General features: G+C 47.1%; 1 protein-coding gene across 4 annotated transcripts in view; it reads left to right on the top strand.

Moving 5' to 3' along the window:
* Positions 1–12905, top strand: part of MORC2 (MORC family CW-type zinc finger 2) — a 113199-nt gene that overhangs the window by 35248 nt on the left and 65046 nt on the right. For all 4 annotated transcript variants that reach the window (XM_073313587.2, XM_073313586.2, XM_073313588.2 and 1 more), the window contains exon 9: positions 1420–1545. In XM_073313587.2, the coding sequence (XP_073169688.2) occupies positions 1420–1545 (126 nt within the window). The remainder of the gene's footprint in view (positions 1–1419; positions 1546–12905) is intronic.

Below are 12905 nucleotides of genomic sequence, written 5' to 3'. Positions count from 1 at the left end.
TGTGGTGGTTGTAGGTTGATGTGTCCTGTTTATGTGGTGAGTTGATGAGAATTCTGCATTTTGGAGTGCATCAGGTTGGGATTTCAGACTTTCCTTGGCTCTCCTGCTCAGTGTTCCCTCTAATTTTGTCCAAGAATGTGCAGAATGAAATTCATTGGGTGGGGGTGGAGTGGAGGGATTCGGCGTGTGGGAGGGGGCTCAAGGCTGGAGTAGAGGGTTGGGGTATGGGGGTGGGAGAGGGCTCCAGCTGGGAGTGTGGGCTCTGGGGTGGGGCCGGGGTTGAGGGGTTTGGGGTGCAGGCTGTCCTGGGGCTGTGGTAGGGGGAGAGGACTCCCCCCAACTCTCTCTCCCCATATTGGGCTGTGGGGGGAGAGGTGCCGCAGCTGGGTTGGGTTGGGGCCGGGGGAGGAGCGCCTCTCCCCTAGCTGCGGCAGGTTGGGGCAGGGGCGCCTTTCCCCAGGCTGGGGCCGGGCTTGGGGAGGGACGCCTCTGCTCCAGCTGCAGCAGGTCCGGGGCTGGTGGAAAGGCATCTCTCTCTGCCACAGCCCTGAGCGCCTGCCTGTGTGGTGCTTAATAGGCTGCTATGCAGCCATGCATCTTAGATGCACTTAACAGCTCATGTAAGTTATTCTTGTGCTTTGGATGCCCAAAGAGGACAATAGCACATTAGCAAATGTGGCACTGATACTTGGTTAATTCAGATGTGGGGAGGGAGGGACGGACCTGGGGTACAGAGTGAGTTTTATAATCATTTGAAAGAAGGGATTCCTGGGACGGAAGGCAAATCTCTAGCCCTCCCCTCCCCCCCCCGCCCCCCGAACTGTTTGAGTGTGACTGAGTTGGGTGGCTACACCTACATTGTGACCAGACATGGAGTTCAGGTGAGGCTAGCTGCCTAACCAAGATGAGGGGGCAGTAGGACTGGATTTGAATGTTGGGTTCTCTGTTCAAAGGACTGCGGGTGGAGCCTTTTTGGGATGTGAACCGTCTGTTCAGTGTAAGGGAGTCTGGTTCACTGGTCGGACACGCACAGTTAGAGCTCTTTGCTCAGTAAAGGGGAGACTGATATGGATGGGCAAAGGCTTTCTCAGTGAAGGGGAACCTGGGACAGTGCTCAGGGTGGCTCATCATGGTGGAATGCAGACACGAGCCAGGTAGGCTGTTTTGTCCACCCTTCAAGCTGGTTTATAGCAAGAAAATAAACAAATTGGTCCTAAACCAATTAAATAGATCCTATCCAAACCCTGAGCAGCACCCCAACACTCTCCCCATACCAAGTCATAAACTTGGTATGGGGAGAGTGTTGGGGTGCTGCTCAGGGCTGGGTAGGATGGGCTGTCTTCTCTGGTAAGTGGAGTAGAGGGCACTGCTTGGGTTTGACTAGACTATCTCGTTTCTGTAAGCTCCCTCCTCTTGCAGGAAGCCGGAGCGTCGCTCCTTCCGTGCCTATGCTGCTGTCCTTTATATTGATCCCAGAATGAGGATCTTCATCCATGGACACAAAGTGCAAACCAAGCGACTTTCCTGCTGCCTCTACAAGCCCAGGTAGGAGCCATGACTTAGGGGACCATGTTGACCCGCAAGGCCCCTGTGGTCCCATTATATCCCTGGTAGCTTGCTGGGTGTGTTTGCCATGTATAAGACCCTGTAGAAGCCATAAAAATCAAGAGACGGTGGCTAATTTGAAGTCCTGGAGCAAGATTTTCAATAGTGATCAGTGTTTGCCTACTTCTGTTCCCATTAAAGTCAAGGAAAAGGCCAAGGCTTCTGAAAATCCTACCTGGAACCCATGGGGTTCAGTTCCATTTCAGGGAATACAAAGGAGTGAAGGTCATGTTCTTGGCCATGTCACAACTTTGTTTCAGACAGCAATAACCAGTTTGGTATGGCTGGGAAATTCCCACCTGGGGTATTATGAAAATTATATCACGTGGAAATGAAAGTAGGCCGAATGTCTAGAAACACTAAGTGTGTGGTGGTGGTGTTTTTAAGATACAAAAGTTAAAACTGCTGTATGATGTCTGGGCAAAATTGGTTTTTCCTCATTTTAAACTCACTCAGACATCAACTTCCAAATCCATGGAATCAGACTATGGGGGGGAAAAGGTGATGTCATGGTAGGGGTCTACTATAGACCACCAAATCAGGAGGAGGACATGGATGAGGCATTTCTAAAACAAATAACAAATATCCAAAACTCAAGACATGGTAATAGTGGGGAACTTTATTTATCCTGACATCTATTGAAAAGGTAACACGTCAAAACACAAAATATCCAATAAGTTCTTGGAGTGTATTGGGGGCAATTTTTTGTTTAAGAACATAAGAATGGCCATATTGCCTTCCGACCTTGGCTGGTGCTACACGCATCAGAAGGAACTAACAGAACAGGGCAATTTATCAAGTGATCCATCCCCTGTTGTCCAGTCCCGGCTTCTAGCAGTTGGAGGTTTAGGGGCACCTAGAGCCTAATTTAATACCAGGCGCTCAGATTCATCCTTCTTAGTATTTATACTACTTGCATTTGTATACAAACATTTATAAAATTTGTCAATATTCAGATGTCTGCCTTCATGTGATATAATTGAATAGCACTCTTTTTCATTTGACCATTTCTCTTCAGTTCCTATGTGTATTTTATCCACTTCTATCCTCTCTTCCTCACTAGGACATAGAGTATTCTCTTTAATGAATCCTCCACTAAGGGATGTGTCTGTCTGAACCATGTGCTCCTCCACACTTTTTGGCTTTCCCCCAGCTCTTAGTTTAAAAACTCCTCTATGACCTTTTTGATTCTACATGCCAGCGTTATGGTTTCGGTGGAGCCCATTCTTCCTGTATAGGTGCCTCCTTTCCCAAAATGTTCCCCAGTTCCCAATAAACCTAAGTCTCTCCTCTGAGCATCATCATCTCATCCATGCATTGAGAGCCTGCAGTTCTGCCTGTCCGTCTGGCCCTATCCAGCTGGAACTGGAAGAATTTTGGAAAATGCTATCCTGGCAGTCCTGGACTTTAATCTCTTGTCTAGCAGCCTAAATTTGGCCTCCTACATTTTCCATATGTCATTGGTACCTACCTATACCATGAGCCTCCCCAGCACTGCATGTACATCTGTCCAGATGGCTTGAGAGGTTTGCAACCTTTTCACCTGGCAGGGAGTTTACCATGCAGTTCTCCCGGTTATCACAAACCCAACTATCTTTATTTCTAATAATCTAATCCCCCAATCCAAGTCAAAAACATGGAGACCTGGGAGAAGGTTCGGAATCTGGGGGTAGCATGGGCCATTATAGCAGGGTTAAGGGAGAGACGAGAGAACATGGGGGGGGAAATCAAATCAGTATCTTAGATGTCTGTATACTGATGCGAGAAGTATGGGGGATAAGCAGGCGGAACTTGAAATACTAGTTAATAAACACAACTGTGACATAGTTGGCATCCTAGAGACTTGGTGGAATAATACACATAACTGGAATATTGGTATAGAAGGGTACAGTTTGCTCAAGAAGGACAGGCAGGGGAAAAAGGGAGGAGGTGTTCCCTTCTATATTAAAAATGTATACACTTGGACTGGGGTTGAGATGGAAATAGGAGACAGACTTATTGAAAGTCTCTGGGTAAAGATCAAGAGTAAAAAACAAGGGTGAGATCATGGTACTACAGACCCCCTAGCCAGGAAGAAGAGGTGGAGGAGGCTTTTTTTAAACAAGTAACAAAATCATCCGAAGCCCAGGATTTGGTTGTGATGGGGAACTTCAGCTACCCAGAAACCTGTTGAGAAAATAACACCGCAGGGCACAGATTATCCAACAAGTTCTTGGAATGTATTGGAGACAACTTTGTATTTCAGAAGGTGGAGAAAGCTACCAGGGGAGAGACTGTTGTAGATTTCATTTTGACAAATAGGGAGGAACAGGTTGAGAATTTGAAAGTGGAAGGCAGCTCAGATGAAAGTGATCACGAAATGGTAGAGTTTATGATTCTAAGGAATGGTAGGAGGGAAACCAGCACAATAAAGATAATGGATTTCAAGGAGGCAGGCTTTAGCAAACTCAGGGAGTTGGTAGGTAAGATCTCATGGGAAGCAAGTCTAAGGGGGAAAATGATTGAAGACAGTTGCCAGTTTTTCAAAGAGACATTATTAAGGGCACAAGAGCAAACTATCCCACTGCGTAGGGAAAATAGGAAGTATGGCGACAGAGCATCCTGGCTTAACCAGGAGATCATCAATCATCAAACTCCAAAAAAAAAAAAAAAAAAAAAAATCCTATGAAAAGTGGAAACTAGGTCAAATTACAAAAGATGAATATAGACAAATAACACAAGTATGTAGGGATAAAATTAGGAAGGCCAAAGCGCAGAATGAAATTAAAATAGCTAGAGACATAAAGGGTAACAAGAAAACATTCTATGAATACATTAGAAGAAAGAGAGAGACCAAGGACAGGGGAGGCGCATTACTTAATGGGGGGGAGGGGAGAATAACTGAAAATGGCAGAAATGGTTAATTACTTTTTGTTTCAATTTTCACCAAAAAGGTTAGAAGCGGTTAGACATTGAACATAGTGAATGCCAGTGAAAATGAGGTAGGATCAGAGGCTGAAATAGGAAAAGAGCAAGTTAAAAATTACTTAAAGTTAAATGTCTTCAGATCACCAGGGCCTGATGAAATGCATCCTAGAATACTCAAGGAGCTGACTGAGATGATATCTGAACCATTGACTCTCTTTGAAAAGTCATGGGAGACAGGAGAGATTCCAGAAAACTGGAAAATGGCACTATATTTGCCCATTTATAAAAAGGGAAATAAGGAAAATCCGGGGAATTAACCAGTTAGCTTAACTTCTGTACCCAGAATGATGATGGAGCAAATCATTAAGCAATCAATTTGCAAACACCTAGAAGATAGTAAGGTGATAAGTAACAGTCAGCATGGATTTGTCAAGAACAATTCGTGTCAAACCAAGCTAATAGCTTTCTTTGACAGGGTAATGAGCCTTGTGGAGATGCGGGAAGTGGTAGAAGTGGTCTATCTGACTTTAGTAAGGCTTTTGAAACCGTCCCGCATGACTGTCTCATAAAAATACTACGGAAATACAGTCTAGATGGAGCTACTATAAGGTCGGTGCATGACTGGTGGGGAAACTGTTCCCAGAGAGTTGTGGCTCTGTGGCTCACAGTCAAGCTGTAAGGGCTTATCAAGTGCAGTCCTGCAGGGATCAGTTCTGGGTCCGGTTCTGTTCAATATCTTCATCAGTGATTTAGATAATGGCATAGAAGAGAGTACACTTGTAAAATTCCTAGATGATACCAAACTGGGAGGAATTGCAGGTGCTTTGGAGAATTAAAATTTGGACAAACTGGAGAAATGGACAAATGCAAAGCGCTCCACTTAGGGAGGAACAATCAGTTTCACACATACAAAATGGGAAATGACTGCCTAGGAAGGAGTACTACAGAAAAGGATCTGGGGGGTCATAGTGGCTCACAAGATAAATATGAGTCAACAGTGTAACACTGTGTTGCAAAAAAAAAAAAAAAAAGCAAACATCATTCTAGAAAGTATTAGCAGGAGTTTTGTAAGCAAGACACAAGAAGTAATTCTTCTGCTCTACTCTGCACTGATTAGGACTCAACTGGGGCATTGTGTCCAGTTGTGGGCACCAAATTTCAGGAAAAATGTGGACAAATTGGAGAAAGTCCAGAGAAGAGCAACAAAAATGATTAAAGGTCTAGAAAACATGACCAGTGCAGGAAGATTGAAAAAAATTGGGTTTAGTCTGGAGAAGAGAAGACTGAGAGGGGACATAAGTTTTCAAGTACATAAAAGGTTGGTACAAGGAGGAGGGACAAAAGTTGTTCTCCTTAACCTCAGGATAGGACAAGAAGCAATGGGCTTAAATTGCAGGAAGGCAGTTTAGGTTGGACATTAGGAAAAACTTCCTAACTGTCAGGGTAGTTAAACACTGGAATAAATTGCTGAGGGAGGTTGTGGAATCTCCATCATTGGAGATTTTTAAGAGCAGGTTAGACATACACCTTTAGGGGTGGTTTAGATAATACTTAGTCTTGTCTTGAGTGCAGGGGACTGGACTGGATGACCTCTTGAGGTAACTTCTAGTCCTATGATTCTCTGATTACTATTATTTCTCTCTTCCTAATAAGAGGTGGTCCCTCCCCTGGAGAGAAATCCTCAGCGCAAGAGGATACCATGACATCATCTGGAAGGATGGTTCCAATTATGGGATCAGTTCCCTCTGCTGCTGCATGATATTCCTCCTTCCCTGAGACTTTCATCCTCTTGAACAGCACAGAAGCTATCAGACTGTGGGTGGGATTGTTCTGCTGTGTTCAAGAACATCTTGTCTGTGTATCTTTCTGTCACCCTTAGTTCTTCCAGTTCAGCCACTCTGGTCTCAAGATCCTGTACTTGGTCTCTAATGTCCATGAGCCTCTTTCACCAAATGCAGGGGGGAAAAAACCCTTTGGAAGATGGAGGAAGTAGCCAGGACGGCAGCCATTTTAGACTTGATTCTGACTAAGAGGAATTGGTTGTAAATATGGATGTTGAAGTCCTTTTGAGTGAAAGTGATCATGAAATTATAGATTTCATAATTCTAAGGAAAGGGGAAAGAGTGAGAGAAGCAGAATAAGGATTTCAAAAAAGCAGACTCTAGCAAACTCAATTTTCTTTCCATGGACCTTACCTATTAGTTCTAAGGGATAAAGGAGTTCTGTAGAGCTGGTAGTTCTTCGCGTAGATGCATGTATTCCACTCAGGTGTGTGCATGCCCACCATGCTGGAGCTGGAGGCTTTTGTTTAGCAGTAACTGTAGAGGGGTGATGCTCATGACTTTGACTCCTCCCCTGGCTATATGAGGTGGCACTGCCCTGACCCCTATGTTTTCTCACCACCTGTAGCTGGAATCGGAGCTTTGTATGGTTGTAGTTGCACAACCTTGCATTTAGTCTTAACTTAGTTTATTGTATCTTTAGTAGTTCGTCGATAGTGTTCCCCATTGATGCCCTCACCGTGGTCCCTCATGTGGAGGGACGATCCCCAACAACAACCCCCGCACACTGTGCCTGCTTTGGCTTGGTGAGACCCACCTTAAAAAGCATTGGCCGTTCTGTAGGTTGTTCAAGAAGTGGACTCAGTTGGCGTGGGACCTTCATCTCAAGCAGCACCTGATTGAACAGGCCATTCAGCCTGATCCGGTACTGAGGCCCTACTTGGGTCGAAGATCACCCTTGGGTTCAGAGAGTGCTGCTGCCTCTTGGTCCGGGGCAGGCGACTCTCCCAAGATGTTGAGGAGCTGTTCTCCATTGTTGGCGCCGAGGAATAGATGTCATAAGACTAGTGGGGACCACTCCAGGTTGCGGGCAGACTCCTCTGCCTCCCCAGAAAAAGCACAGACCAGCACAGGACCAGTTCCGGCATGCAGGATGGTGCAGGTTCCTCTGACTCTTCCCAAGAACCAAGTGGCAAGGGCAGAAATCCCATATTGTTGACTATGGTTCTGGCCTCCGGGCGTCTGTTGAGTCCGGTATCGACGTCTGCAATGCTGGTATTGACTATGCACTGTGTCACTGTATCAGGCTGTGGCGGACATGCTCTGCCTTTCCCTTCCATCCTCTCCGCTGGTCCAGGGTTTTCCAAGGCTTGTGCCATTGGCAGCCCCTCCAATATAGCGTGCCACTGAACCTTTGTTCCTCTCGGCACCGTACCTAGATGCTTCTCTTCCTGTGATGGGCATGAAGCTAGTATTGGAATCAGTGCAGGGGACCTCGGCACGGGGACTATCTTTGGACCTGCTGCAGTCAACACCAAAGATACTCCCATGGCAGCTCACACCACTCTCAACATAGATGCACTCGGGCACTCCAGTACCGGTGTTTGCGCTGGGACTGACGCTGCCTTTGGCACCAGCATGGTTGGTGCCAATAGTACTGCCATCACTGGGGGCACCAATTCCCACCTCATTCTGGACAATGGATGAATCAGAATGCCTGTTGACGCCCTTAGGCATCGCTCCTCCCAGGCCGCCAAGATCCTGGGTCTCTGATTCCAAGTTGGAGGCGTTATCCTCCCACTCTGCATTACACGATGAACTCTGGGGACTGCCAATGGACCAATATGACTCCTAGAGTTGGCACGTGCCCCGTGGCTGAGACAGAGGTCCATGTCTTGGTTCCTACTGGCCACCGTATCAGTGGCCTCCTTGGACTTGGTGGGATGCTCCTTGCTTTCAGAGATCCTGCTCTTGGTCCTGTTCAAAGCTGAAGTCACGTGGATTAGCTGTAAACCCAGGTATCAATGGTCTTCCCCTCTGCTGAGCTGCCGGGGTCCTCCCGGGTCTGTCTTCCTGGGCACGAGAGACTGTTCTGGCTCAGCCAAGACTCTCGTCCTTGTCTCCAGATGATGCCATATTTCCTTATTCATCCTCCCCTTCTATTCCGGAAGACTTCAAGGTGTATCAGGACCTTTTACGCTATGTAGCTGCATCCCTGGGCATCCAGGAGGAGTTTCTCCAAGAGAACACACCAAACCGGTGGACATTTTACAGCTCGCCATCCCTGGGAGAGTGGCCCTCCCAGTCAGCGATGTGCTCCTTGAGCTGGTGAAAGCCCTGTGGAGTACACCACCGGCCTGACTAAGTGCATGAAAAAGTGCTATTTTGTTCGCATGCAAGGATTTGGGGTGTTCTATTCCTTTCGGGCCCTGAATTTCGTGGTGGTAAGAGGTTCCAGCAGAGTAGGTTCCAGTCTATGCCCAAGGACCGAGACTCCAAGCGATTGGTTCTTCTGGGCAGGAAGATCTATACCTCATCATCCCTGCAGATGAGGATCATAGATCAACAAGCTTTGCTGTACAAGTATGATTTCCTCAATTTGTCAGCCATGTCTAAATTCAACAACCATTTGCTCAAGGCCTCACGTGAGGAGTTTTGGGCATTCATTGTGGAAGACTGCTTGGTAGCCAGAACATCCCTGCAGTCCACCCTCAACCTTGTGGACTCCTTGGCCAGGGTGATGGCCTCAGCGGAACCTATGAGGATGGCTTCTTGGTTGCAAAACCCTGGGATTGCTTTGGATATCCAGCAAACCACTGAGGACTTGCCCTTTGACAGCTGAGTCTTATTCCCAGACATGACAGATGGGTCATGCTGCTGCTTTAAGGGTTCCTGGGTTCCTGTGAGATCCTTGGGCATGTACGTGCTATCTGCACAAAGACACCACTATGGGGTGCAGCAATAGTATTGCCTGCAGCATTCCTTTGCGCAGTCTTTTCCCCCGAAACAGTGGGAATACCCTAGAAGAAGGGATAGATCCCAAGAGAGGATGCAATCAGGCTCAGGCTTCGGGCACTCAACACTCTCTCCCCCTGGTGCTGTCTGAGTACCCATTTTGACTCTTTTTATCCAGAGCACTGGTCCAGTCATTACCCCCACCCTCTCTGTTCCTCCATCCCTTTGAGGACAGGCTGGCCCACTTTTTTACAATGCTTGGGACTTGATTACTTCTGATAGCTGGGTCCTAGACACTGTCATATCGGGCTACATAATCAAGTTCCTCTTCACAGACCCTTTTCACACCCCTCCCCATCCCTCTTCAGGGACCCCTCTCACAAAACACTCTCATCGAGCAGGTCAGCTCTCTGACGTTGGAAGCGGTGGAGGAAGTTCCGCCAGAACACTCTGGCCACAGCTTTTACTTCTGGTACTTCCTGATACTGAAATCCCAGGCCAGGGTGGAGACCTATTCTTGACCTTCGCAGCCTCAGCAAATCCATCAAGTATGTGAGTTCCGCATGATCACTCTATTAGCTATCTTCCCTGTGCAGTTTCAGAATGACTGGTTTGCTGCTCTGGATCTACTCTCATGTGGCAATTCTTCTGAGTCACAGGAAGTTTTTGTTTTGTGGTAGGAGAATGACACTTTCAGCATACAGTTCTCCTGTTCAGCTCCCACTCAAAAAATCGAGTTCATTGGAGCCCTGTTAGATTCCATGAGGTAGAGGGCGTTCCTGCCAACCGACTGATTCCAGGCAATGCAACAGCTCTTCCTCAGTCTGCAATCTCAGCCCTCCACGACAGTCCCCATGTGTCTGAGCCTATTGGGTCGCATGTCCACCAGTGGTCCAGTTTTGCAGGCTATGCCTTCTCCCTCTTCAGATGTGGTTCAGGACAGTCTACCACCCTGCCCTGCATTCTCTGCACAGTTTGGTTCACCTGCATCCACCAGTCCTAGATTCTTTGCCTTAGTGAGAGTCCCCACACAACATGTGCCAAGGAGTCCCCTTTGCTTGACCATCTCCAACTGACACTTCCCTTCTGGGTTGTGGGGGGCGCATCTGGACTTGTTGAGGTTGCAGAGCCTCTTGTTGGAACAGGAAGCCTCACTCCATATCAACGTGTTGGAACTTTGGGCCATCCACAATGTATGTTGTGCCTTCAGGGACCGCATAAGACACTCAATGGTTCACATGTTACCACTATGATGTACTATGTGAATAAACAAGGGGGAGCACATTCCAGGTTACTCTGCCTGGAGGTGACCAATCTGTAGCAATTTTGCGTTGAAGAAGACATCTCTCTGGTAGCAGTCCACTGGCCACGGGTGCAAAATCATCTCACCGGCCATCTCAACAGGGTCTTCTCCCTAAACCAAAAGTGACTTCTGAAGGAGCGTGTCCTCCAGGTCATCTTTGCAACATGGGGGCGCAACCTGTTTGTGAGAAAACAAAACAAAGGGCTGGTCTACACTACACAGTTAGTCACTACACTACACTAATTATTATGTCAATGTCTACACTCTAGCCTTGTTCCCACTGATGTAAGTGTCCTCCTACACTGACATCATAACTCCACCTCTACCAGAGGCATAGGGCGTATGTTGGTGCAGTTAGGGCAACGCAGTGTAGACACTGCATTACTTACATTGGCTGCTGGCTGTCTTGTCAATTTGTGGTCAGTTCACTAAGTGTGTTTGGCAGCAATATCAACGTTTCATCCCCCTGTTCAAGAGAAGTCCATTTTTTCCAGTGCCATGGTTGACGGGATTTTGGAAAGTGTTTCTCCGCTTTCATTCTCCAGTCTGAAAACCGGTGCCCCTTTGGGACCTAAATATGGTTGTGGCTGTTCTCATGGGCCTGTCATTCACGCCTCTTAAGTCCTGTCCACTGCCTCTCCTGTCTCAGAAAACTGTGTCCCTGATAGCTATCACATCTGCAAGAAGGGTGTGTGAATTGCAAGCGCTCATGGCCAAGCCAGCCTACACGCAGTTCTCCAAGGACAAAGTGACACTTCAACTGCACCCAAAGTTTTTGTCTAAGGTGGCATCTCAGTTACACCACCTGATTCAGTTGAATTTGCGACTTAGGGAAAAACACGGGTCCTCTTCCCCTGAGGAACAGCCTCTCCATAACTGGGATGTCTGGCGATGTCTGACATTTTGTCTAGACAGGACTTAAATTGTTTCATGCTTTACCTTGCCTGTTTGTCCCCTATACGGACTGCACGAAGGGGCAAGCAGTCTCTGCTCAGACCATCTCTAGATTGATAATATCTTGTATCAAGACTGCGTATGAAATAGCTTTGGCTATGCCTCCTCAGAGGATATGGGCTCACTCCATGAGGGTGCAAGCGACGTTCATAGCATTCCTCAATGACCTTTCCATACTGGACATTTGGAGGCTGGCTGCATATATGTTTACGGACCATTATGTTATTACTGCATTGTCCAGAGCAGACGCAGGCCTCAGAAGTGCAGTTCTGTGATCCCTATTCCAGAAGACTCCAAGCCCTGCCTCCAGATTGGGGTACTACTTGAGAGTCATCTAAGTGGAATACATGTCTGCATCTACTCAAAGAAGAAGAAATGGTTACTTACTGTAACTGTGGTTCTTTGAGATGTGATGCAGTCATGTATTCCACAACCCACCCCCTCTGCATGAGACTTTCAGTGCAAAGGAACTGAGGGAGGTTGGGGTGGCACTGCCTGATATAGCCAAGTGAAGAGCCACAGCCACGAGGCGAGAGTGCCATCCCTTTGTGGGTATAGCTAGACAAAAGGTTCCAGCACGCTGGGCGCACACACTCCAAATTGGAATACACATCAGGGACACTTAAGGAACCAGCTGAAGCAATCTCAAAACTGTCAGCAGTTATCTTTGAGAACTCATGGAGGATGGGTGAGGTCTCAGACGGCTGGATACATGTAGGATACATTGTAGACCCTATCTTTAAAAAGGGGAATAAAAAGCACCTGGGGAATTTTAGACCAGACATCCTAACTTTGATACCTGGAAAGATACTGGAACAAATTATAAGTCAATAATTTTGTAAGCACCTAGATGAAAATAGGGTTATAAAGAAATAGCTGGTTCGGATTTGTCAAAGAACAAATCATACCAAACCAGTTTAACTTCCTTCTTAGATAGTTACTGGCCTAGTTACTGGGGCGAACGCTGTTGACATGATATATCTTGATTTTAGTAAGGTGTGACAAAGTTCCTGCTCTACCTTGGTGGGTCTTGTGCTTCTTGGCGGATTTGCTCGTCTTGGTGCTTCACGGCAGCCCTCAGCTTGGCCGTTTTTCTGAATTCACAGTCCAGGTAGACTCCTCCTGGGTCTGACCAGGAGTTGGGAGGATTTGAGGGGAACCTGGGCCTGCCCTCTACTCCAGGTTCCAGCCCAGGGTCCTGATTAGCCTGCCTGATTTTAAAACCCAGGTGCCCTGATTAGCCTGCCTTAATTGATTCCAGCAGCTTCTTGATTGGCTGCAGGTGTTCTAATCAGCCTGTCTGTCTTAATTGTCTCCAGAAGGTTCCTGATTGTTCTGGAACCTTCCCTGTTACCTTACCCAGGGAAAAGGGACCTACTTAGCCTGGGGCTAATATATCT

The sequence above is a fragment of the Lepidochelys kempii genome, chromosome 15 (assembly GCF_965140285.1).
Source record: "Lepidochelys kempii isolate rLepKem1 chromosome 15, rLepKem1.hap1, whole genome shotgun sequence".
NCBI classification, from domain to species: Eukaryota; Metazoa; Chordata; order Testudines; family Cheloniidae; genus Lepidochelys; species Lepidochelys kempii.
Note: the sequence above shows the minus strand (reverse complement) of the source record. Positions and strands in the feature narration are given on the sequence as shown.